Below are 27,255 nucleotides of genomic sequence, written 5' to 3'. Positions count from 1 at the left end.
GTGTAAAGGGTGAGGAGAAACGAGGCCTCAGAGGCAAGAACACACAAGATTACGTGGGTCACATTGAGCGCCCTGGATTTTATCTTAATTACAATGAGAAGCTATCCAAAAACTTTTCATCAGGAAGCAACAACAGGTGAATAAATTATCAAAAAAATCACTCTGCCTCCGGCGTGGAGAATAGGCTGAAAAGGAGGAAGGATGGACGAAACTTAATGTTCCCTCTAGAATCCTTTCCTCATCCCCCAAGTGTTCAGGCAAGAGACAACACTGGTTGAGAGTAGAGTGGAGGCAGTGAAGAGGAAGAAAAGTTGTTTTTATATTTTAAAGCATGTTTCTTCTAAAAACTCAGAATCTGTTCAGCTCTATCATTGTATTTGGGCATATCAAATCGGTGAGAGGCACAGGCACCGAAAAGCTAATTGCACTAAGATGAGAAAACAAACAGGATCTGAACCCAGGGTGTGGATTCCGAATCTAGTCTCTATGCTAGCCACTTGCCAACAGAGCTACACAAATTAATTTTCAGTCAATTCAAGTTAAGTAAAGGTATGAATTCAGTCCCTCAGTCACTCCAGCCACAATTCAAGTATTTGACTGCCATATGTGGCTAGTGGCTATTGTATTAGACAGTACAAAGGAAAAGCATCCCCACAGAAAGCTCTACTGGAAATGCTGCCATAGGCATAGCACTCTTAACCTTTTAAGGGATTGTAGACCCCTAAAACTAGCCCCAGAAAACCAGCCAGTCGCGGCAGCTCACACCTGTAATCCCAGCATTCTGGGAGGCTAAGGCAGGCAGATCACCTGAGGTTAGGAGTTTGAGAATAGCCTGGCCAACATGGTGAAACCCTGTCTCTACTAAAAATACAAAAATTAGCCAGGCCTGGTGACATGCACCTGTAGTCCCAGTTACTCGGAAGGCTGAGGCAGGTGAATCACTTGACCCTGGGAGGCAGAGGTTACAGTGAGCCAAGATCACACCACTGCCCTCCAGCCTGGGCAACAGAATGAGACTCCATCTCAGGAAAAAAAAAGAAAACCTACGTGTCACAAAAACTGGGACACGGGATTTTAGGGACTCCCTACCTATGAAGCAGAAGTTAAGACCATCTACAAGACCCACAGCTACAAGAGCAGTCTGTATTTAAATAAGAACAGTCAGTTTACTGATCATATCCACTTAGATGTGGTCTTCTAGGAAAAGTGAAAGATAACAAAATCTTTGATAATAAGCATAAGTAGGGAAGTAAACATCTAAAAGCCATGGCCCAAAATGTTACCAAATTATATATGAGGTTGCACAAATTTCACAGGAAAAACATGATTAGAATAAAACACTACAGTCACTTTTACTCTTACAGTGTGCACAGAAGCAGCTTTTATTGCTTCAGTTAGGATGGAGTGGGAAAGAGGCCCAATCAGTCGGAATCTGTTCATTTCCATGGTCAAATCACTGCAAAAGAAAAAGGATCTTAAAATGGAAACTTCCATCACACAACATTTGTGCCACTGATTAAAATGGAGCAAGTCTTCACTGAAAATGTTCAGTAGGTTCAAAGCAAATTCAGCTCATACCTGATTATAATGCCCGTGGCTGGAGAGATCCAAGAGTATGGCAGATTTGGATCTCTAGTTCCATCACCAATAATTTTTTTAATCGGTTTAGCATTTTCTCCGTCGTCTTTCCTTTTTCTTTTCTTGCCAATTTTCTCATCAGGCAATTCAGTTTGGCTTTTTTCTTGGGATGGTGTCAGAAGTGGGTCAGTGAGGCAGACAACTGATTTGATGGGTTCCACACACTGGCACACTGCTTTTATTTCCTCTAAGATATCCTAAAAATATAAACATTCACTTTAAAATTTTGAAATTTAAATACATTATGACAAATTTAGTTGGGTTATGTTATGTTTTTATCTCTTTAAAAATTCACACTTAGCCAGGTGCGGTGGCTTCAGCACCCTGGGAGGCTGAGGCAGGCGGATCATAAGGTCAGGCGCTCGAGAACCAGCCTGACCAACATGGTGAAACCCCATCTCTACTAAAAATACAAAAATTAGCCGGGCATGGGTGGTGCGTGCCTGTAATCCCAGCTACTCAGGAGGCTGAAGCAGCAGGATCGCTTGAACCTGGGAGGCAGAGGTTGCAGTGAGCTGAGATCACACCACTGCACTCCAGCCTGGGCGACAGAGCAAAATTCTATCTCAAAAAAAAAAAAATCACATTTTTGGCCAAGCATGGTGGCCCATACCTGTAATCCCAGCACTCTGGGGGGCTAAGGTGGGTGGATCACCTGAGGTCAGGAGTTTGAGACCAGCCTGACTGACATGGCGAAACCCTGTCTCTACCGAAAAGTACAAAAATTAGCTGGGTATGGTGGCAGGTGCCTGTAATCTCAGCTACGCAGGAGGCTGAGTCAGGAGAATCCCTTGAACCTGGAAAGTGAAGGTTGCAGTGAGCTGAGATTGTGCCATCGCGCTCCAGCCTGGGCAACAGAGCAAGACCCCATGTCAAAAAAAAAAAAAAAAATCACATCTTACTCCTTCACAAATTAAATTAAATTAATCATCAAAAAGCTTTTTTGGGCCAGGCCTGGCGGCTCACATCTGTAATCCCAGCACTTTAAAGCTAAGGCAGGAGGATGGTTTCAGCCCAGGAGTTTGAGACCACTCTGGGCCACATTAGGGACACCTCGTTCCTACACAAAATAAAAAAATAATTTGATGGGCATGGTGGTTGTACCCCCGTAGTCTAAGCTACTTGGGAGGCTGACATAGGAGGATCACTTGAGCCCGGGAAGTAGAGGCTGCAGTGAGTTATGACTGCACCACTGCATTCAAGTCTCTGGCAGAACAAAACCCTGTCTCAAAAAAAATTTTTTTTAATTTAACTTTAAGTTTTTAAAAAAGCTTTTTTGGGTGTTCTGAGTAATGTATGCCACTTTAAACAAAAAAAAAATTTTTGAAATTTAAAATTTCAAAAGTGTTAGGGCTGGGGTTAGGGGTAGGGTTAGTCAAATGTTATGAAAACAATATGATCACTCTGACTAAATTTTTTTTTAAGTAGTGAGTATGTCAAAGAAGGGAAGCTAAGCTAAATGCAGTGTGAAAAAAATCATAAGAATTACTCAAAATAGCTTCTCATTATCAAATAGGCCCCAACTAGCACCTAGATACTAGTGAACTATTTCAGTCATGGTGGAAACATTAGTTCAAATTCAACATTTCAAATAATTAGCATAAGGCTGGTTTTTATCTTTACTTCTGCTTATGACTTACTAAAAAAATGAGAGGTCAAGATTAGTTTCATTCTTTTTTTTTTTTTTTTTGAGAGGGTCTCACTGTCACCCAGGCTGGAGTGCAGTGGTGCGATTTCCTCTCACTGCAACTCAGCCTCCTGTGCTCAAAGCGGTCCTCCTACCTCAGCCTCCCAAGTAGCTGAGACTACAGGCACATGCCACCACTCCCAGCTAATTTTTGTCTTTTTTGCAGAGACAGGATTTCACCATATTGCCCCGCCTCGTTTCAAACTCCTGGATTCAAGCGATCCAATTGCTTCAGCCTCCCAGCATGGTAGGATAACAGGCATGAGAAACAATGCCTCACCCTGGCTTCATTCTATTTGATGAACAAGTTCTGGGGATCTAATGTACAGCATGGGTGGTGATGGATGTGTTACTTAATTTGATTGTTGTAATCATCATACAATATGTATATCAAATCATCATATTGTATCCTTTGATTATATTTCCTTTTTGTCAATTACATTTTTAAATAAAATTTTTTTGGCCGGGCGCGGTGGCTCACGCCTGAAATCCCAGCACTTTGGGAGGCCGAGGCGGGTGGATCACAAGATCAAGAGCTCGAGACCATCCTGGTCAACATGGTGAAACCCGTCTCTATTAAAAATACAAAAATTAGCTGGGCATGGTGGCGCGTGCCTGTAATCCCAGCTACTCAGGAGGCTGAGGCAGGAGAATTGCCTGAACCCAGGAGGCGGAAGTTGCGGTGAGCCGAGATCGCGCCATTGCAGTCCAGCCTGGGTAACAAGAGCGAAACTCCATCTCAAAAAAAAAAAAATTTTAATAAAAATTTTTTGTTTTTTTAAAATTTCACTTCATTCAATATTCGTAGAACCCCCCATATACAAATATCAAACTATCAGACAAACTTTTACACTATTTATATTTCTACAGTATTGACTTCCAGCAGTAATTAAAAACGTAGTTTCAGAATGATGGGAAATAACCTGAAGGATTATACCTGTTTAAGGGTTGGATGAAGCCAGATCCACAGCTGCCTGCTCTCAGAAGTGTCACCAGTGGTCCTCTGGGACTTCCAGATAAATGTCACAGGCCCAAGCATTTCTCTGGGATATTTATTTGCCCGATAAAGCACAAGGCTCCCTTGGCGCTTTCCAGACAAGCAATGAACTGCCGCAAACGTCAGCCCTGATCAGCATTAACAAAAGCAAAATTCCATGATTCCAGCTACTGAGACTGCAGTCCTATTTCCTGATAGCCACACTGTCATTTACTGTCTGCCTCCATGAAAGGTGAAATTTTGGTTTTGAGGATTGTTCAGATCAAAGCCTGGCACACAATAAGTTCTCAATAAATATGTGTTAAATGAATAATAAGAGCTTCAAGTTTCTTTCTGTCAAGTTCACTCCACCAGAAAAATGACTCTATCACTTTACACTGGACAATGTTAGAAGTGATTGAAAAGCCACCTCAACTGTTCTTAAATTAAATTTTCATTGGGAATGATTAGTGTCTCATACATTTTTCTATATGTTTGAATTCCAAAATGTTTACAGTAGGTACTTCTTTATGAAATGAATAAATATACAAAGACTGAAATAGAACTCAGCTTTAAAACAAGTTTACCTGTGTCTATGCTACACATTCCAGAAAGTGCCTTGAGTATTTCTTCCTCTTTGCCCTTCAACTCCAAACAACAGTAGTAGGATAAATCCTGCACAAAAGGGGAGACACAATTAAGTATTTAGGACTTTACACAGGTGAAACTGCTAAGCCAAAAGCCACATCACAAAACATTTAGAGGCTTAATACACAAAACAAAAAGCTAAAGCTATGTTCTCATAAGTCAAAATCTAAATCTTTTTAGGGGAAAAAATATCTAAACCTGTCCATTCCTATTACCTTAGCAAATATTTTTAAATCATTCTGAACCAAAATAAAAATGAATCTCCATTTAAAATGTAAGTTACTTACTTTTTAGGTAATCTATGTTTTATCCCATATTCATAGACAGGTTCTATGGAGGATATATAACTGCTGCTTCTAAGTAAAGAAACATTCACCCCCGAAATCTACCTAAGGTAAGAAACTAGAGTAAAATAAGCAAAACAGTAATGAATTCCGCAAAATTATGCTCAGGTTGTTCAATCTGGTTAGTTAATTTAGGACCTCAAAATTACTTAACACTAAGCCTAGAGACACAATATTACAATTAATCCATCCCGTATTTCTTTCATGCTGTCTTGACCATGATATGCAACTTTAAGCACAGAAAGTAAAAGTAATAACACACAATTTTAAGATGAAGAGAGATCAGACTAAGCTAATGAAATAAATGTTAAAAGTCTGAATAGTTATAGTATCCATAATAATAGTTATAGTAGTCAGTTTTGTTTTGTTTTTGAGACAGGGTCTCACTCTGTTGCCAATGCTGGAGTACAGTGGCACAACCACAGCTCACTACAGCCTCAACTTCCTGGGCTCAAGCAATCCTCCTGCCTCAGCCTCCCAAGTAGCTGGGAATACAGGCACGAGCCACCACACCCAGCTTTTTGGGGTTTTTTTTGGTAGAGACAGAGTCTCAGTATGTTACCCAGACTGGTCTTGAACCCCAGGACTCAAGCAATCCTTTTGCATCAGCCTCCCAAAGTGCTGTGAGTATAAGCATGAGCTACCATGCCTGGTCTGTAATAGTTAACAGTCACTGAAGGGTTACTGAGTGCCAGCAGTGAGTTAATTCCTTACATGAGCTATCATTTAGTCTTTCTGACAACCAGATGTACCATGTATGGTTATCTTATCTGATAGACAAGGACACTGTGACACAGAGACTCTTACTTGAACAAAGACACAGAGTCACTAAGTGGAGAAGCCAGAATTCTAATGAGGCTCAGTGACCCGTCAAACCAAGCCCTCTGCTATAGCGCCTTTAAGCAATTTCAGTACATTCAGCAACTAGAACTAAAACGCAAATTATATCTATGATTCTGATAACATATATTAATTGATATGATCATTCACACAAAGAAATCTTCCCATACAGTGACCAGCTCTCAGCTGTCAGTGGCCACAGGAACCTCACCCAAATGTGTACAAAGTGACAGCAGAGATTAATGGTTATGAATGTGGAACCCTGGAGTTAAGCAGCTGGGGTGAAATCTCAGCCTCAATACTCATTGGCCATAAGGTCATGGGTTAATTACCTAACCTCTCTGTATCTCAGTTTCCCCATCTATAAAATGAAAATAATGATAACTTTTTATCCCATACCACTGTGAGGATTAAATGAGTAAACACACGCAAAGCATTTAAAACAGGATAGGGCATATATTAAGCACTCACTGATAGTGGTTAGTATTAGCTATTATTTTCTTTCTTAGGGCTGATCAAATTTTAAAGAAAATATCTGATAATTTTAGCAAAAATTCTGCCCAAAATGAAAAGTAACTCATTAGCAGTGGAAAAAGTGCAGGCCAGGGGAATCAGCAACCCAAGTGCTACGAAGGCCAACAACAAGCTGTGTGACCCTGGGGAAGTCACTTCATCTCTCTAGAATCAATGAGAATGAGGAACTCAACTATAATCTATGATTTCAGCTGCTGAGTTCTCAAATCAAAGACTCCTAAAAGGTCCTCTTATTCACTTCACACTCATTAGAATGACTATGATCGAATAAGTAAGTAAATAAATAACAAGTACTGACAAGGGTGTGGAGACACTGGAACCCTTGTGTATTGCTGGTGGGAATGTAAAGTGATATGGTTGCTATGGAAAATGGTAAGGCAACACCTTAAATAATTGAACACAGAATTACCATATAATCCAGCAATTACACTTCTGGGGATATACTCAAAACGACTGAAAGCAGGGATTGTAATGATATTTGTATGCCCATGTTCACAGCAGCATTATTTACAATAGCCAAAAGGTGGAAGCAAGCCAAGTGCCCACTGACAGATAACTGGACAATCAAGATACGGTATACACCAATTCTGACACATGCTATAGCACGGATGAATCTGAAGACATTATGCTATGTGAAATAAGCCAGTCACAAAAAGACAAATATTGTACGATTTCACTCATATGAAGTACTTATAGGATCAAATTAATAGACAGACAGTAGAATGGTGGCTGCCAGGGGCTGAAGGAATGGGGAGTTAGTGGTTAATGAGTCCAGGGTTTCAGCGTGGAAGGATAAAAAAGTTCTGGAGATGCATGGTGGTACTGATTACACATTATATATGTACTTAATGCCACAGAACTGTACATTTAAAATGGTTCAATGCTTTTGTTATGAATACTTTACCACAATTTTTTAAAAAAGATTACGTATTGATTATTCTACTACATTACTCTCAAGCGGTATCAAAGGACACCAATAATAATGGCTTTCAAAATTTGGCCAAGGCCATTCTACCAATGAAAGATAGGCTTTTCCACAAAGAACAAATTTCTAAATATGTATTGGAAGAAATAGAAAGCAACTGAATTAGCTACTAAGAGGAGGGAGCAATCAGTACTATTAAGAGGCTCTAAAATAATCTGTCCTCTTAAAGAGTTTAAAATTTAAAATATACTGCCCAGCATCCCACTGACCCATAAACACCCAGACCAGCATTTTGAACCCTGCTCAGGGTACACAGTAGCTTCTCAAATATCTGTTTTTGATGAAGGACTGCTAGATTCATCTATACAGAATAAAGCTTGACACGATCAACGAGACCTGCACGATCTGGTTCCTACTCATTTCTCCAGCCTAACCTCGCCCTGATGTTGCCTTGCGGTGCTTCTCTTCATCTCTATCACACAGAATTGATTCCAGTTCTTTACTCTCACCTGGCTTCCTTCTGCGTTCCCCCTCTCCCATGTATCCCTGAGAGCTCAGCTCAAGCAGCACTTGTGGGGGATGCCTTCCAGTCAGGTTAGAAATGCTCATCATACTGTATGCTTTTCCCTTCAATCAGGTATCTGATAAATTGTTTGATTAATGTCAGTCCCCCCTAACTTTAGGCTGCCTGATCTCCAGCATCTGACAAAGGGCTTGGGCCTCAGGCTCAGGAATCATTTTTAAAATGAATAACCACATAAATGGGGCTTGACATACCACAAACTATTCCAAAGGTCTCTATGGGAAAGAATCAAACAAAAATAACAAGAAAGCCCACTGGAAAAGCACACCTGCAAGAGGCACCGGTTGGTCATGGCTCGATAACAGGCTCTGTGGCTCTTGACCGTCGGCCTCTCCCCAAGGCAGTAGCCCCACTTCTTGATCATGTGAAACCGCTTGGCGTGCCAGATGTGAGTTTCTAACCAAATGTTTTTCTTTTGTCTACGGTTAAATTCTAGCGTCCGGTTCATGTGACATCTTCGAGCTTTATGGCATTTATTTTTTGAATGTTCTTTTTTCTGATGTACGGCTTTCTCCGCCTATAGGTTCAAGAAGACAGACATATCCCAGTTTGTAAGAATCTCACAACAGAGTTAATGGCTAGGAATTCAAACAAATAACTTCAGTTTAAGTAGAATATTTTACAGATCCCATTACTTTGCTTAAATTTTTAACTTGGTTCCTCCAATGTAAGTAGAGAAGGAAGACAATGGAAAGAGTGAATATTTTAGAGCTATGCAGACTAGGAAGGAGGCACAGTTCTGTTACTCACTAACTGGGCAAGTTTCATGAAATATGAAAACCAGAATACTTATAAAATGTTCAACACAGCCAGGTGTGGTAGCTCACACCTGTAATCCCAGCACTTTGGGAGACTGAGATAGGCGGATCATGAGGTCAGGAGTTCGAGACCAGCCTGGCCAACACGGTGAAAACCCGTCTCTACTAAGATACAAAAAAATCAGCCAGCCATGGTGGCATGCACCTGTAATCCCAGCTACTTGGGAGGCTGAGGCAGGAGAATTGCTTGAACCTGGGAGGCAGAGGTTGTAGTGAGCCAAGATCATGCCACTGCACTCCAGCCTGGGTAACAGGGCAAGACTCTGTCTCAAAAAAAAATGTTCAACACAGTAACACAAGCTTAATATGTCTATTAATATCAAAAAGCAAGAAAGAAGAAATCAAATGCTAGCTTCTTGTCATTTTAAGCTGTAGAACTGTAACTGAAGCCAAAAACTTAAGACCAAAATTAATATAAGTGAGGAAAACCCACATATTTCATTTCAGTTAGGTTACAGACAGACACAGCTAAATGTTATCACTGGGAAACAGACATTACATTAAATCTAGAAAGTATAAAATTCCTTGTTAGTTTTCACTCTTGAACTCAAACGCCACTACCAGCATAGCAATGGTAAACAGAAGGTTGCTCAATAAATGGGTTTTAAACCAACTGGTAAAGTCATGGGATTAATCTTAGAATGTTCAAGTCTAGAATTCTGGTGAAGCCAAAACAAATTAGACTTGTACAAAAATGAAAACCCAGTTCAAGTTTTCAACTTTGAAAAAGTCAAAGGCAAATGCTAAGCATTGATGCTGCTTTTTTTAACCTTCCTACCCAAAGCTGGGCACACCCCAAAAACACAGATCCAAAACCGCTTGGTAAGAGGTCAGAGGATTTTTTTTTTAAAGTATCTAGGCAGGGAAAATCAACTATTCAACACTCTTAAAAGAGAGGAGTATCAAATGCTATATTTCAAAGCACATATAATGGCCAACTGCCTGCTAATTTGGCTTGGAGGGAAGAAGTTTGGATAACGATTAAATCAAATATATGCAAAAGCATGAGTGTGTTGTTTTCCGGGTTTTTTTTTTCTTTTTAGACAAGGCATCACTGTTGCCCAGCCTGGAGTACAGTAGTGCAATCACAGCTCATTGCAGCCTCAACCTCCCCCGACTTAAGGGAGCCTCCCGTCTCAGCCTTTTGAGTAGCTGGGACAACAGACACACATGCACCACCACACCCAGCTAATTTTAGGATATTTTTTATAGACACAAGATTTCATCATGTTGCCCAGGCTGGTCTTGAACTCCTGGGCTCAGGCAATCTGCCCACCTCAGCCTCCCAAAGTGCTGGGATTACAGGCATGAGCCACCCTGCCCAGCCTTGGTTTTTATTTTTAATAAATTCTATTAGGTTAATATTTCTCAATTTCTTCTAGGAGCTACTAACCTAAGCATTTACACTAACTGGGACTCCTACCTCTTTCTGGGCAATCTCCTGTAACCGTCTGGGAAGGCGTTTGACATTGTGGCTCATGGCTCTTCGTCGCATGTGCCGTGGCAGAGTCTGGAAAACCAGTGAATTTGAAGACTTCTGGGTCACAGCTTTTAACATGGCGCTGATTTCAGCAGCTCGTGCTTGAGCAAAAGTAGAAGCTGTTGAAGGAAATGACAAAGTCATTAAACACAAACCTTGAATTAACATTGGAGAATAAACGGGGTACTGGGGAAACTTAAGTGAATTCCTCTACCAAGAAGGCATAAAGAGAGACCAGAAAGCACATCTAAGGTATTTACAAGGAATATAGGGTTTAACGTGGATGGGGATCATAGGGTGAAGAACAGGAGAAGAGGCTGGAAAGGGCCTGGAGGCCCTTTAAATAAAAGTTTGGTTACCATTAGGGCGTAGTCAATTTTCCATCTTTGGAGAATGCTGTGCTGAGTGTGGATGGCATATTTAAAATAGGAGAAGCATGGGGGTTGAGACAAGGCGGAACAGTTCATTAAAACTTATAAGAAGACAAGTAAGAGACAGGAAGAGAAACTGATGAAGTGAGAGCCACCAAGCCCAAGGAAGCTCTGGCCAGAGTCCAGGCTAGAGGTGAGAAGGGTCTGAAGTGAGAGGAGGAGAGAAGAGGCAGGGAGGTAGAGCCAGGACCATGAGGAGGGCAGTTAGCTGCTGCATTAGACACGAAGAGCTCAAAATACAAGCAAACTGCACTTCTTTATGAGTACCCACCAGTTATATACTTGGGGATCTCCTGCGATGTACCCTCGGGACCTGCTTTCCATCCTCCCTTTTTTCTAAACATCACTTTGGAGGAAGACTGCTCATTCACATCAGGGTCAGGCAGAGAATGGGGGTTGACTCTGGCTTGCCACTGTCGTGAAGTTCCAGGATGAGGCTCTAGTGCATTTTCAAAAAGAAACATGTCACCTTTATCAGAGATAAAAATTATCGTGGAGAACTAATATTTGTTGGTGGCAATATTGACCTTGTTTTTAATCCTACAACCACCCTATACGGTGGCTATTACTACTTATTTTTAAAGAGGAATCTCACATAGGAAGGTGAATTAACTTGCCCAAGGTCACAAAGCTAGTAGGTAGCACACAACGTAATCATGTCAGGATGACATATAAAGGACCTTGGATATAACAGATACAGATGAAATTTTCCCCTATAAACAGTGCAACATGAATTTCAAATCTAAGCTCCCTGCTAAGGTCTGAAGGCTTATGTCCCCCAAAATTCAAATGTTGAAGTCCTAAACCCCAAAGTGATGGTATGAGGAGGTGGGGTCTTTAGGGGGTGATTAGGTCACAAGGGTGGGGCCCTCATGAATGAGATTAGTTTCCTTATAAAGGAGAGCTCAGAGACCCTCACTCCTTCCACCATGTGAGAATCCAGTAAAAAGGTGCTGTACATGAACCAGAAGGCTGGCTTCTTGATGTTGGACTTTTCAGTCCTCAGAACTGTGAGAAATACATTTATTATTTATAATGTATTATACCCAGTAAGGTACAGGTTGAGTATCCCTCATCTGAAATAATTGGGACCAGAAGTGTTTCAAATTCCAACTTTTTTTTTGGATTTTATAATATTTGTATATGTATAAAATGAGAACTTGGGGATGGAAACCAAGTCTAAAGACAAAATTCAATTGTTTCTTTCACCTTATACATATAGCCTGAAAATAATTTTGTACAGTATTTTTAATAATTCTGTGCATGAAATTTTTTGCACATTGTGTACTTGAACCATCAGAAAGCAAAGGTTGGTCATGGTGTCACGATCTCAGCGACCGTTGTAGACAATCTATGATTGGCTGGCATCAGCATCATTCCTGATTCTGAATCTAGATGCTACTGATAAGCACTTATTCACATTTATTTAACAGTAAAAATTACATGCCATTTTATTTGTCTTTGTGGGTGTGTTTAGGTGGTGAAATCTGGGAGTGCTTGGAAAAAAGATACATCACAGCTGAAGGGGGCTGGGAACATCTTCCTTCCTGTGGGAATGCTGAATAAACTGTTTGTTGTGTGCCTTCATTTTGACTGTGACCCCATCACAAGAGATCAGACGTGGAATTTTCCACCTGTGATGTCATGTCAGTGCTCAAAAAGTTTTAGATTTTGGAGCATTTCAGACTTCAGATTTTTGGATTACGAATGCTCAACCTGTACTTTGTTACAGCAGCTCAAACAACACTCCCTTAATACTCTAATCCACATGATTGTGTATAGTCAGTCTTTTATCCTAATGCTCTGTCACACTCAAATTGAGAGCCCCTATACTAAAGAATTAAAAGCAAAGTTCCAGAATGGGCGTGGTGGCTCACACCTCTAATCCCAGCACTTTGAGAGGCCAAGCTGGGCAGATCACTTGAGTTCAGGAGTTTGAGACCAACTGGGGCAATGTGGCAAAACCCTGCCTCTTTCAAAAAAAAAAATTTGCTGGGCACATTAGCACACGCTTGTAGTCCCAGCTACTTGGGAAGCTGAGGTGGAGGGAATCATCTAAGCCCAGAGGGTCAAGGTTGCTGAGGCAGGTGGATTGCCTGAGCTTAGGAGTTCAAGACCAGCCTAGGCAACATGGTGAACCCCCATCTCTACTAAAATACAAAAATAAGTCATGCATGGCAGCGTGCACCAGAATTGCTTGAACCCAGCAGAGGTTGCAGTGAGCCAAGATCGTGCCACTGCACTCCAGCCTGGGCAACAAAGTGAGACTCCATTCTCCATAAAAAGAAACAAAAATGCAAAATTTCCAGACAAGTGTCTGGGCATTATGACTACAAGACAACATTAAATATCTGTCTGTGGCCAGGCGCAGTGGCTAATGCCTGTAATCCCAACACTTTGGGAGGCTGAGTCAGGTGGATCACTTGAGGTTAGGAGTTAGAGACCAGCCTAGCCAACAGGGTAAAACTCCATCTCTACTAAAAATACAAAAATTAGCACACGCCTGTAGTCGCAGCTACTAGGGAGGCTGAGGCAGGAGAAACACTTGAACCCAGGAGGTAGAGGTTGCAGTAAGCCAAGATCGCATCATTGTACTTTAACCTGGGTGACAGGGCAAAACTCTGTCTCAAAAAAAAAAAAAAAAACTGTATGTAAATTAAGGGTTCAGTAGAGAATTTGATAGTGTTCCTGCTTATTTCAATTGTGTTATTAATTATTAAGCCACCATAATCTTAGAACATTGTGAGGTTTAAATGAGATAAAATGTGTGAAAGGCTTATCACATGGCATGGTAGGCATCAACTGTAGGATCTAAATCTAGATCTTATGAATTTGACTCTAAAATTTTCTTCATCAGACCTGATCCACAGTTCTTTAAAGCATTCCAAACAAGTTCTTGGCCACTTGCTTTGCTGTCTTCCCAAATTGGCACTTTCTACTGCTGCCTGAATGAACAACTGTGATCTTCCTATCACTTTATAAGCATCTAAAGTCAGCATACCAGTGAAATACAGATATGATGGCTATACTACATTTCTCTTAGGAAATATAGAAGTGTAATAATAATTGATGTTAAGGTAGAAATAAAATATATCAGCTCTAAAATATGCATAGCCAATTTTCATTATTTATAGTAGTTATGTTACATATGTTCGCTGAATTATGTCAATGAATTAATGAATGCTGAACCATTCATTGGGATTACATATATATCTCCATCTCTCATAGATTATAATCTTTTTTTATTCTTTTCTTTTATGGGGATACATATATATATACATACATATATGAGAGATGGAGATCTCTCATAGATTACAATCTTCTTTTATTCTTTTCTTTTTTGGAGACAGAGTCCCACTCTGTTGTCCAGGCTGGAGTGCAGTGGCGCAATCTTGGCTCACTGCAACATGCACCTCCCAGGTTCAAGCAATTCTCCTGCCTCAGCCTCCCGAGTGGCTGGGACAACAGGCACACGCCACCATGCCTGGCTAATTTTTGTATTTTTAGTAGAGATGGAGTTTCGCCATGTTGGCCAAGCTGGTCTCGAACTCCTGACCTCAGGTGATCTGCCCGTCTCAGCCTCCCAGAGTGCTGGGATTACAGGTGAGAGCCACCGTACCTGGCCATATTATAATCTTAAGTCCTAAAAACAACCCATCCTGGTAGAGTCTATTTCCTTTATTTTATAAAAGAGAAAATGAAATCTAGAAATGCTAAGTGACTTGCATGAGGCTGCCCCAGGACTGACAGTCAAACCCCAGTAGAGCTGGAGCTTCTTGCACTGTACTGCCCTGCCCCTGTACTGCCTCCATCCTCTGGCCATTTCTGGATGAAGGCTGGGAAGCTCAGCTGATAACGTAAACATGGGGCAACTCAAACTTTTCCTGCTCTATGTATGTCCACGAATGATAGCCAAAGCTCCACGGGTATTGATTTTGGGATTACAAATAAGCTTTGGCAAGTAGGCAAACTTGCAAGTAGAAAATTCAAAAATAATGAGGGTCTACTGTAACTGTTTATAATTCAGTTCATTTACTATTTAGATAATGACTATCCAAAGAGTTGACAAAAGCAATTTGGTCAAAATGGGAGTGGAGAGAGCATCATGTGTCTCTTACCTTGTTTTTGAGCTTGGAAAGGCTTTCCACCTCCATTGTGGTGCTTTACACCTCTGTCAGCCACAAAGCCAGAGGACAGAGTCACATTGGTAGGCTGGTTTCTCATTTTCTTAGCATGTTTTCTTTCTTTTGCATTAGACATTTCTAGAAAGGAAGTAATACATTTAATACAGGGAAAGGAAACTTCCACTTGAAAATAAAAATAAACTTAATGAATAAATATTCATGTGACTCAAAATAAGTCTACTGATGGAACAACCCTGTACGTTCCAGTTTGCACTGCCAAATCATATACAACTGTTGATACCACATAAAGTGTGTTAGAAGAATGAAAAATGAGATAAGGTTGATATAGGTGATAAAAAAATTTTTTAATTAGTTCAAACACTTTATCTTGATTCTTAGGTGAAATAAGAGCCACTTGAATCAATGAAATATAGAACACCCTATTCCAAAAGGATAAACTTTATTAAAAACAACACAAATTATTATTTATTTATTTTTTTTTTTTTGAGACGGAGTTTCGCTCTTGTTACCCAGGCTGGAGTGCAATAGCGCGATCTCGGCTCACCGCAACCTTCGCCTCCTGGGTTCAGACAATTCTCCTGCCTCAGCCTCCTGAGTAGCTGGGATTACAGGCACGCACCACCACGCCCAGCTAATTTTTTGTATTTTTAGTAGAGACGGGGTTTCACCATGTTGACCAGGATGGTCTCGATCTCTTGACCTCGTGATCCACCCGCCTCNCAATTCTCCTGCCTCAGCCTCCTGAGTAGCTGGGATTACAGGCACGCACCACCACGCCCAGCTAATTTTTTGTATTTTTAGTAGAGACGGGGTTTCACCATGTTGACCAGGATGGTCTCGATCTCTTGACCTCGTGATCCACCCGCCTCGGCCTCCCAAAGTGCTGGGATTACAGGCTTGAGCCACCACGCCCGGCAACACAAATTATTGACGTTTTCATTTCTACTACTCAGATGAGGCCAGCTATATATTTAATTTATAATATTAATGGACAATGATTTCTTTCAATTTGAAGCAATATAAAGACAAAAGCACAGTGGGAGCCCGACTGATTTACCACTCAGTAGTTCCCAACTTTCAAACTCAACATCCCCCATTTTTACTGATTCAGTTTGAAGGAGCTGTTTTCTATTTTGATATGAAATGAATGTTATAACCTATTAGACACATATCAAGACATACCCTACAATAAATGCCCTAACTATGACATAAAGGAAAACTAAGAAGTAATTTTAATAAAATAATATTAACTATTTTATGGTAAAACAATAGTAACTACTTTGCCACAACTATACTAGATGATATTATGAAACAGATTTTGAACCCAGAGGATAATGACATCCCATAGACATTAGCACAGGCATTGACACAATCCATAAAGCTGGATAAGGGTCCTGGAAGCCCTCCAACCCCGATGTAACAGTCATTAACTCTTGTTGCTGACTGCAGGAAATCTGAAGGGCCCTATACATGGAAACACCAGGAGGCAGGGGAGCTCAGAGCAGCTGATATTTACCAAGCTGTTCTCAAAGCAGTTCAATATTTTAATGCCAATCTTTACTTCTACCTATACACAGAATTACCATGAATTCAACAGCCACAAAGGCAAAGCAGCACAGGTGTGTTGTACCAGTGCCTCAAAGAGAAGGTAACAATGCCACTGGTGACGTAATTTTCCAAATTGGTAAACACTCCTTAGTAAAGTAGCCCCCTCAACAAAAGTACAAACTTGCTTTGATTTATTGCATTCCTGGAAAATTCAGTGCATATTAAAACTGTGTAACAGGCTGGGCACAGTGGCCCACGCCTGTAATCCCAGCAGTTTGGGAGGCTGAGGCGAGCGCACTTGAAGTCAGGAGTTCAAGACCAGCCTGGCCACCATGGCGAAACCCCATCTCTACTAAAAATACAAAAATTAGTTGGGTGCAGTGGCGCACACCTGTAGTCCCAGCTACTCGGGAGGCTAAGACAGGAGAATCGCTTGAACCCAGGAGGTGGAGGTTGCAGTGAGGTAAGATTGCACCACTGCACTCCAGCCTAGGCAACAGAGCAAGTCTCTGTCTCAAAAAACTAAAAAACAAAACAAAACAAAACAAAACAAAAACCTGTGTAACCAATAATTTTATATAAATTAGGCACTGGACTATTGTGGGGCTTTTCTGCACATGGCAGGCTGTCTAACATCCCTGTTCCTGCACAATAAATGCCAACAACGTTAGCCCAATTATTATTCCAACCAAAACACCTGCACAAACTTCCAAAATGCCAGCCATATCAGGATTTGCCCACTCCCACTGAGAGCCACTAAGTTAACTACACCCCCATTCACTTACTTCCTTTTCCAATGTAAGACCTCATACAAAATTAAAACTGGCGTATAGTGTTTAAGGGCTTTCACTATGGAGTTTGAAAGATTCGGGTTCAAATTCCTTCTTTACACTTTTTAGTTACATAATCTTAGGAAAATTACTTTCTCTCTTTCAGCCTCAGCCTCTTCCTCTACAAGTTGCTGTGATAATTAAATAAACATTATATACAGGCCAGGTGGGATGGCTTATGCCTATAATCCCAGCACTATGGGAGGCCAAGGTGGGTGGATCACTTGAGGCCAGGAGTTCAAGACCAGCCTGGCCAACATGGTGAAACCCCATCTCTACTAAAAAACACAAAAATGAGCCCATTGTGATGGCATGCACCTGTAATCCCAGCTTCTCGGGAGGCTGAGGCACTAGAATCTCTTGAACCCAGGAGGCGAAGGTTGCAGCAAGCCGAAATCACACCACTGCACTCCAGTCTGGTGACAGAGTGAGACTCTGTCTCGAAATAAATAAACAAACAAACATATACACACTGTATACGGTTTTGGCTTTGCAAAGCGCATACACACAACTTACTTAGCATGGGGCTTTATGCTAACTAAATGCTCGGTTTATGGTAGCTATTATTCTTAAATAATAAATAACAGGGATTGATGCCATTTCATTGTCTCCCGCCACTAATTTCAGCTAAATGAAAGATAACTATATCTACAAGCAAAAATATTTTTCAAACTAAACAGTATGAAGGAAGTAAATGGAGTTCTGCAGAGCTGGTTGGCTAGTGAAGCACATGATTGAGATCAGGCAGCATTAAAAGCCATTCAGAATATTTTACAAAACAACTTAGTTAACCTACTATTATCTGCTTGAATCAAAACTCACCAGCAAGCTAGACAAGACTACCATAGGAACTCTAGCTCTGCTCAAGATTAGAATGGGCCAAGAAAAGGCTCCTGCTGGAGGATTAGGATAACCTTGGGAACATCCCTGAGCTTTGGGTCCAGGCTAAAATATGAGCAAATCAAACTAGCAGTGGTCCTCTATCAGCAGAAGGGAATGAATATAAGATGCATCTTTATGAAGTCGTAGAATTTAAAGTTTCCAGAAGCCCGGTATAGTGGCTCACACCTATAATGCCTGCACTTTGGGAGGCCAAGGAGGATTGCTTGAGCTCAGGAGTTCAAAACCAACCTGGGCAACACAGTAAGACCTCATCTCTACAAAAAATAAAAAAATAAGCTGGGCATGGTTATGCATTTGTGGTCCCACCTATTCAGGAGGCTGAAGTGGAACGATCACTTGAGACAGGAGGGTCAAGGCTGTAGTAAGTGAGCCTTGATAACACTACTGCACTCCAGCCTGGGTGACAGAGCAAGATCCTGTCTCAAAAACAACAACAAAAAAGTTTCCAGAAGGAATCTTAACTCTTATCTTCACCTTCAAGTCAGTTTTATCAAAACTTTAATAAGCACTAAATATGTGACACCTTTATAAAAATATTTTCCCCAAATCTTCAAATAAAATGGATATGTTATGTTTTCTCATACAGCTTAGTATCCTCTGATTGACCAGACACACCCTTTGGTATAATGGACTCTGGTTTGAGAACCTGGGAATTAACTAGATGATCTCTGTTTTCTTCCAGATCTAAAAAGCTGGTGACTTAATATAAAATCTGCCTTAAGAATAAAGGTATCGGCCAGGCTCAGTGGCTCACGCCTGTAATCCCAGCACTTTGGGAGGCCAAGGCAGGCGGATCACGAGGTTAAGAGATCGAGACCATCCTGGCCAATAGGGTGAAACCCCGTCTTTACTAAATATACAAAAATTAGCTGGGTGTGGTGGCTGGTGCCTGTAGTCACAGCTGCTCGGGAGGCTGAGGCTGGAGAGCTGCTTGAACCCGGGAGGTGGAGGTTGCGGTGAGCCTAGATCGCGCCACTGCACTCCAGCCTGGCGCCTGGCGACAGAGTGAGACACTGTCTAAAAAAACAAAAAAAGAATAAAGTACCTTGTTTCACAAGAAATATTTTACACAAGTTGAATCATTTGTAATGCTCCAAAGTAGCTACTTATTTACAAACTTAAATGACGATTTTGTAAATAAAAAGCATCTCTTAATTATTTAGTTTAATCAAATTTAACAAACTTTTGGACACCTACTATGTGCCTAATAGTTTCAGGCTGTATATAATACCGAAGTGGAATAAGAATTTCATCATCTTAGGCAGCATTGAGAACTTTATGTGGCAGGCACTATTCTACATGACTTATTCATTTAATTCTCACACTCTGCGGTCACTGGTATTATCCTCATTTTATAAATGAAGAAATTAAAGCACAGAGATGCTATAACAGCCCAAGGCTACTAAGCTTGTGATAGTGCTGAGATTCAAACCAGGCAGTCTGACTCTATCAACTATTCTTTTTTTTTCCCCACCCCTTCCCTCTCCAATCCACTATTATTGAAACACACAACAATTAGAAAACAAGACCTCACATAATAAAATACTAAATTATACAGTACAGCACAATAGGAAACAGGAGAAAGGAAAGAAAAAAAAAATGTGGCTGGGTGTAATGGTTACAGCTATAATCCTGCACTTTGGGAGGCTGAGGTGGGAGAATTGCCTGAGCTCAAGATTTAGAGACCAGCCTGGCCAACATGAAGAAACCCCATCTCCAGAGAAAATACCAAAATTAGCCAGGTGTGGTGCCATGCACCTGTAATCCCAGCTACTTTAGATGCTCAGCCTGGAGGATCCGATAAGCCCAGGAGGTCAAGGTTGCAGTGAGCCAAGATTATGCCACTAAGCTCCAGCCTGAGTGACAGAGTGAGGCCCTGTCTCAAAAAAAAAAGAAGCTAAATTAAAAAAAAGAAAAAGGAAAGGAAGGAAAGGAGAAAAAAAAGCGGGGGAATTGGTAGGAAAAGTAAGAGAAAATAGGATTTCAGTTAGCTGGAATTTGCAGATAAGGAAAAAAGAGTATTCAGGAATCTACTATGTGAATACAGGAGTGAGGACTTGACTCTAGTGGGAAGTGAGAGTAGATGACAATGAAACTTGAATAGGCAAGGGGAGGCCAGACTGAAAGGTCTTTTATTCCAGGCCCCAAACCAGTGAAAAAGATCAGAGCGTTCCTGAGCTGGAAGGAGTAAGGTCAAAACCTTAGCAGCTTGTAGGACAAAATGAGAGGGAATAAAGGAGATTTTCTTATATTATCTTTAGGAAGCAAGGAAGGCAGAGGTTTTACTTTTTTTTTTTTTTTTTTTTTTGCATTCCTAGCACCTAGCAGAGTGCCTTACATACAATAGGGACTCATATCTGTGAGTGCCCACATAAATGAAGAAATGAAGCGTATTTATAATGCAAATACTAACAGGATAAGAAATATTTAGCCAAGTATCATCCCTTCTGACACAGCAGAATACTCACAAGGGATCTGGGCCATTCCAGATCACTATCTTACTTTCTGAAATGATATCCCAATCACTAGAGCTCTGTTCAGATAGTGACCTTGTAAAGCCCGAGGGGCACCCTAGAGAAGGGAACACCGTAGGAGCAGGAAAGTGACTAACGCCCAGATCTCAGCGTGGTCCCCTGAATGACCGACCGACCCATCTTAGTCCTTTGGGGTTGCAGAAGAGGGATACAAGCCCATTCCCAGGATGGCCTCCGCCAGGCGGGGCAATCAAGGGAAATGACAGACGTAGGGGGCTCGAGCGCAGGGGCCAAAGGAGATGCGACACCAGGAAGAGGGGCCCCGGGCACAGGCACCAAGGAAAGAAGAGGTCAGCGGAGTCTGAGGGAAAGAAGATGAGGAGGTGAGGCGGGCGCCAAGCGGGGTGCCGCCACACACAGAACCCCCGACACTCGCAGCTCTAGAAGGCACCAACCCCTCACGACCAACCTGCCAGACGCTCTGAGGACTCCCCGGGTAAGAATGACAAGCCTCCGCGACAGTACCCACCAAGGAAAAGCGCCTGGCGAACGCGCTGGAGAACGCATGCGCTAGACCCGGCGCTTCCTCCACGTGGCCTGGAGCGGCGCCGAGACTACAGTTCCCAGAATGCCACGCGAGCCCGTCCCTGCGGGCGCCTTGGGGCAAAGGCGCTGCTAGGGTTGGTCAGTACCGTGAGAAGCGAGGAGGTGTAGTGCTGGAGCTTCTTCTCCTGAAGAAGAAAGGACCGCAGGAGGAAAGTCTGAGCCATGTCGTCCTTGATCAGAAGGGTGATCAGCACCGCGAAAGCCCCAGGGGCCATTGGACCCTACAGGTAACGTGGCTAGTGGGAGCAGTGACGGACCCGGGGCGTTCGGGTTCGGGGATTTGGAGTTGGGGCCACCCCAAGTCGGAGCCCCTGTGAACACGCGAGGAAACTGAGCCCAGAAAGCGGGCAACGCACCCGAAGACCTACAGCGATTTGGGAGCCACGGTGGTATCTGCGAGCCTGCGCTCCAGGGGATTTTGCTCCTTCTGGCTGGGGCTGCTACGCAGCGAAGCCCCAGCCTGCCAGAAAGCTGTACCTAGTTAGATGTCTTCAGACCCTGCGTTTTGTTTGGGGGAGAGGGTCGTTTTCGTTTTCTTGTTAACAGCTTTATTGAGATATAATTCACGTACCATAAAATTCACCCTTTTTAACATGTACAATTCAATGGTTTTGACCATACTCAGACTTGTGCAGCCATCACCACTTTCTTCAGAACATTTTCATCACCCCAAAAACAAATCCCATCCCCATTAGCATTCACTCCCCATTCTCCTCTCCCGCGTGGCCCCTAACAATCTACTTTCATCTTCAGGGATTTGCTTGTTGTGGACATTTCGTATAAATTGAATCATAAAATATGCAGTCCTTTGTGACCGAGGTCTTTCATTAGCTTCATACTTGGTCTAACAATTGGAAAGAGCCCCATCAACAGATGTAGTTGCCTCTACTGTGGAGAGCTGAGTTCTTTTAACAGAAATGCTTAGCTAATCCTTGTACATCTACCCAAGCCACTGGTTTCTACAACATGTGGAAATGCATTGTAATGTTTGTCAATTCATTGCCCAGTCTTATTTCCCACTAATAAATACAAATCATAGCAAAGATTATTTTCTAAGCTTGTGCCAACATGCTCTAGCTAAATATATGTATACTGGCCAGGAAGTCTACCTTGTGTGCTTTTGTTTCTACTTGTCAGAAGTGCTTTTAAATGGAAAGGTTAATTTTATTTTTAAACTTCGTTTTCTTAAAATGTCTCAGCTTTAAAACTATTGGATCTTATCGTATGCATTATTGGAGACTTTCTTTTTCTAAGATAATTTTTTGTGTTTATTTTTAATTCTTCACTAAAGTGCATTGAATGCCTATTATATGCCAAGCACTTAGGAGTATAAAAATGTATAAAGACAACCCAGTGTGAAAAACATTCATATATATGGGGAAAAGAAAAATGGACATTTTAATTTAGTGCGTGCTTTATGCCAGATACCATGACAACCACCTTCTCTTAAGTCCCATCCCCATTTTACAAAAAGAAAACTCAAGCTCCAAGTCAAGGTCAGAGAGTCTATAAGTGACAGTTTGATTTGAAATCAAGCCCTAGCTCCCTCCTTTAAATCTATTGCTGTGAGAAAAGGCACTGAGATGTGACAGAACAGGAATTATTATTATTTTTTTTTAAAAGAGGAGGTTTCACCATGTTGACCAGGATGATCTCGATCTCCTGACCTGGTGATCCTCCCACCTCGGCCTCCCAAAGTGCTGGGATTACAGGCGTGAGCCAATGCGCCTGGCCAGAACAGGAATTATTATAGAAAACTTGGAAATAAAATGCAACAGGAGTGAGAGGGCAAGTGGGGTATGGAGTAAAGGAGAAAAAAGACACATTCATTTTAACTTGAGGTGGAAGAGGAAAAGGGAGATTTAGGAAGCTTCCTTGTGAGAGATTGTCCTTTGGTTTTGAAAATTGGTTTTGTCATTTATAGTAGTGTTGTAAAGTTTGATTTTTAAATTAATTCGTTAAGGATTTCAACAGGAAGTCGTTGAGTGAAGGGCATGGAGGTGGAAGTCAGGTAGAGGGAATGGCTTGAGTGAGGGCATGGAGGTAGAAGAATGCATGGTATAAAGATTCGGAGGAGAAAGTTTTCATAATTCAAGTGCTACTTCTTTTTGTTTGTTTGCCAAATCTATCACTTATTATTTACTTAACCTATTTCTTTGAGATGGCTCACTTCATTTTATTTAACAAGTTAATTTAAAAAGGAAACTTTACAGTAAATAAAAAACAATTCAATAGAAAGTAACAGTAATAAACTCAATTTTTAAAAAGGTGTTATTAAATTTTAGATAGATATTGCATTTGGCTCAAAACCTGAGGCTAGCTCTCTCTTTGTTAAGAGGGATGCTTCTTTGGCTGGGTAATGTGGCTCACACCTGTAATCCCAACACTTTGGGAGGCCAAGGTGAAGAGGATTGCCTGAAGCCAGGAGTTCAAGACCAGCTGGGACAACATAATGAGACCCTATCTCTATTTTTAAAAACGTTTAATTAAAAATTTTTAAGTGATTTTTAAATTTGTTTTCTAAAAATGATAATTTTTTTCTCCTTAATGTAATCAGATGGGGCAGAGTCATCATTGCTAACATTTACTGTTGCTTACTCAGCACTGGGTTTTGTTTGGTTGGCTGGTTGGTATTTTTTTTTGAGACTGAGTCTCGCTCTGTTGCCCAGGCTAGAGTGCAGTGGCGCAGTCTCAGCTCACTGCAACCTATACCCCACAACCTCACAGATTAGAACGATTCTCATGTCTCAGCTTCCCAAGTAGCTGGGATTACAAGCATGTGCCACCATGCCCGGCTTCTTTTTGTATTTTTAATAGAGACAAGGTTTCTCCGCATTGGCCATGCTGGTATTGAGCTCCTAACCTATAGTGATCCACCCCCCTTGACCTCCCAAAGTGCTGGGATTACAGGTGTCAGCCACCACACCCAGCCAGCACCAGGCACTGTTCTAACTGATTTATGTGCATGGTTATATTATAGTCCCCATTTTTCAGATGAAGAAACTGATGTGTGCAAATTAAATAATTTGCCAAAAGTTACACCACTAAAAAGTGATGTAACAAAATTTGAATTTAGGAATGGGTTCTAGAGCCTAGTCTTAATCATTTAGTTTGTTGTCCCTTATGTAGACTGAAAAACAAAAATTGGAAAATTTTCTTACTGTGTTTCACTGTGTATGACTGACTCCTTTGAGAAATGCTGATTAAGAGTTGGGCTTTGGATTTGAATTCTTGTTTTGCCTCTTTAATTATATGACCTTGCAGCATGACTTAACCTTTCTTAGTTTGCTTCTTTGTCTTCTAAGTGGGCATAAATAATACCACTTGATAAGATTATTTTGGGAATTAAATAAAAGTGACCAATACAAATTAGATTTTAGCAGGGTACAGGTTGTAGTGGATTCCAATACAAAATGGAAGAATATAAACTTTATTTCATATATAATGTGGAGCAATCAAATGTGTTTTTTTGTTGTGGTTGTGTGTGTTTGTGTGTGTGTGTTGACAGTGTCTCGCTCTGTCACCCAGGCGAGAGCTGGGATCGCTGCTCAGTGCTGCCTCAGCCTCCCTGGCTCAAGCCATCCTCCCACCTCAGCTTCCCAAGTAGCTGGGGATACAAGCTCAAGCCACCATGCCCGGATAATTTTTGTATTTTTTGTAGAGCTGAGGTTTTGCCATGTTGCCCAGGCTAAATGTTTTTAAGCAGGGTGGAACATGATCAGATCTTTTAAGAAGAGAATTCTGATAGAAATTTGGAGGTAAACAAAGTGAGAATAGTTACGGGACATTATAAGTAAAAATCTGTAATCTTTTTTCTCCTTCTGCCCTAATGTCTTTCCCTCAATCACACAGTGGTAGCATTTAGAAAAACACTTTTACTTCTGAACAAGAGGGACACAACCAAATCAAAGTGATTTGTCCTGGAGACTGCTAAAGAGCATACCCCTTCCTTGACCTCTTTAGAAATACTCCATGGACTTGTTCAAGAAAGGAAGCACAACAGTAATGTTCCTGGCTGACTTGAAGGTGGATAGGAGTCAACTGTCTTTATAAAGCTGAAAGCAAAAAAGAGGGGAGTCATCATACGAATGTGCCAGTATAACAAGAAAAAAGCCACCAACTTCATGGTGTGGAGACTTCCAGAACATTGTGCCTCTTGTGCACTAAATGATTAGAAATGGTGCTTATTTTAATGTTTAAGAAAAAAACAGACTCCAGCTAACTACTTATATTCTGATAAAGTTAATTGAACATGTTTTAGAAACCTTTTGGAAACAAGAGTTTCTGTGCGTGGAGTGTGTAGTGAGTACACTTTTTGAAAATCCTGGGTCGTCTCCAGGGAGAATTCAAATGTGTGGAACTTTCAGTCCCTGGCATTGGATCAATGGGGTGTTGTCACTAATTAGCCAATCTGCTCAGCACATCTTAGGAATACTTCCAGACAGAACCTTGAACGATTTCAACAGTGCATTGCTTTGCATTACTCATTTTGCACACCGTCCTCATAGTTATAAATTTGTGAAGTGGTAGCCCATGTGGCATAGATTATAATGTGAGAATTATCAGAATGCTTTTGAAAGTGTGATTACCCTTTAATCTCAAAATAGAACAATGCACTTTTAATTTTTAAAATTCTTTAAAGAATCTTACTATCACTTGTCTGTGAATAGTAGGATTCTTATGCTCAGAAGATGTCAACTAGCCAATTATTCTTATAAACAAACTTCTTTAGATCTATACGAGATAACTGATATACCTCAGATGGTCTCAGCTCCAGAGCTTACTTTTTATATTCTGAAAATAACAGAGTTTCTTTGTACTGTTGTGAAGTTTCTGATAAATAATAATGCATATGGACTTAAAGTGTGTTTCAGATATGGGGAAAGCTGAAGGTACTTTGCACAGGACCTAGGGCTGTCCTAATTACACAGGACACAGGATAGTTAATAGAAACAGGAGAGCTAATAGAAACAGTGTCACTGATGGTATTATTTAACCTGAGAAAAGATTACAAATTAACAAATTCAGTAGTTATCTATTTGTGGACCAGTGTGAAAGCCAGATAGTTGAGAAGACTTTAGATTTTCTGAATCATGTTACCAAGTTTAAACATACTTCCTTAGCTCTCTAAGGCATTCGCTATAAGTGGACAGGTCCTGCTAAAAAGAGATTCATTGACAGCCAAAATTATTTATGCTACTAAGTAGTTAAAGAGCAAAACATCAGCAAGTACTTATAGTGTGCCCACTGTATGCAAGGAATCACCTGCACCCTACACAGCTACAGAGACGTGGTAAGACATTGCCCCTACCTCAAGGAGTTTAGAGTCTTAGATATCTTGGGAGACAGGATAATATCAGGATGAGTTACAACACGAGGCAGGATCCTGTACATAGTATAAGAAAGAGACAACCAGAGCACCCCTGGGATCCAGAGGAAAGGAAAGCTTAGTTAATTAGGGAAAGTGTGTGTGTATGTATGTGTTTGTGTTTACTGTAGTTTTATTTATAACAAAATATTGGAAGCAATGGTGACTAATTAAAGTACATCCATATTGTGAAATATAGGTAGCTGTTAAAAAAAAAAAAAAAAAAATGAGGAAGCACCCGGGCACAGTGGCTCACGCCTGTAATCCCAGCACTTTGGGAGGCCGAGGCGGGTGGATCACAAGGTCAGGAATTCAAGACCAGCCTGACCAACATGGTGAAACCCCGTCTCTACTAAAAGTACAAAAATTAGCTGGGCATGGTGGCGCGTGCCTGTAATCCCAGCTACTCAGGAGGCTGAGGCAGGAGAATTGCTTGAACCGGGACCTGGGAGGCAGAGGTTACAGTGAGCCAAGATC

At 41.2% G+C, this 27,255-nt stretch overlaps 2 protein-coding genes across 2 annotated transcripts in view; one reads left to right on the top strand and one right to left on the bottom strand.

The window, feature by feature from the left end:
* Nucleotides 1-21,365, bottom strand: part of POP1 (POP1 homolog, ribonuclease P/MRP subunit) — a 43,064-nt gene extending 21,699 nt beyond the window's left edge. The window contains exons 1-9 of the mRNA XM_017504995.1: nucleotides 21,274-21,365; nucleotides 15,023-15,166; nucleotides 11,176-11,343; nucleotides 10,417-10,592; nucleotides 8,444-8,692; nucleotides 4,889-4,976; nucleotides 4,263-4,450; nucleotides 1,579-1,835; nucleotides 1,363-1,456 (exon numbers count right to left, since the gene is read on the bottom strand). Coding sequence (XP_017360484.1) covers nucleotides 1,363-1,456; nucleotides 1,579-1,835; nucleotides 4,263-4,450; nucleotides 4,889-4,976; nucleotides 8,444-8,692; nucleotides 10,417-10,592; nucleotides 11,176-11,343; nucleotides 15,023-15,164 — 1,362 coding nt within the window. The 5' untranslated portion in view covers nucleotides 15,165-15,166; nucleotides 21,274-21,365. The remainder of the gene's footprint in view (nucleotides 1-1,362; nucleotides 1,457-1,578; nucleotides 1,836-4,262; nucleotides 4,451-4,888; nucleotides 4,977-8,443; nucleotides 8,693-10,416; nucleotides 10,593-11,175; nucleotides 11,344-15,022; nucleotides 15,167-21,273) is intronic.
* Nucleotides 21,366-21,414: 49 nt separating this feature from the next.
* RIDA (reactive intermediate imine deaminase A homolog) overlaps nucleotides 21,415-27,255 on the top strand; it is a 14,803-nt gene continuing 8,962 nt past the window's right edge. Inside the window, exon 1 of the mRNA XM_017504994.2 lies at nucleotides 21,415-21,637. Within this exon, the coding sequence (XP_017360483.1) occupies nucleotides 21,573-21,637 (65 nt within the window). The 5' untranslated portion in view covers nucleotides 21,415-21,572. The remainder of the gene's footprint in view (nucleotides 21,638-27,255) is intronic.

The sequence above is a fragment of the Cebus imitator genome, unplaced genomic scaffold (genome assembly GCF_001604975.1).
Source record: "Cebus imitator isolate Cc_AM_T3 unplaced genomic scaffold, Cebus_imitator-1.0 Scaffold331, whole genome shotgun sequence".
Taxonomy (NCBI): domain Eukaryota; kingdom Metazoa; phylum Chordata; class Mammalia; order Primates; family Cebidae; genus Cebus; species Cebus imitator.
Note: the sequence above shows the minus strand (reverse complement) of the source record. Positions and strands in the feature narration are given on the sequence as shown.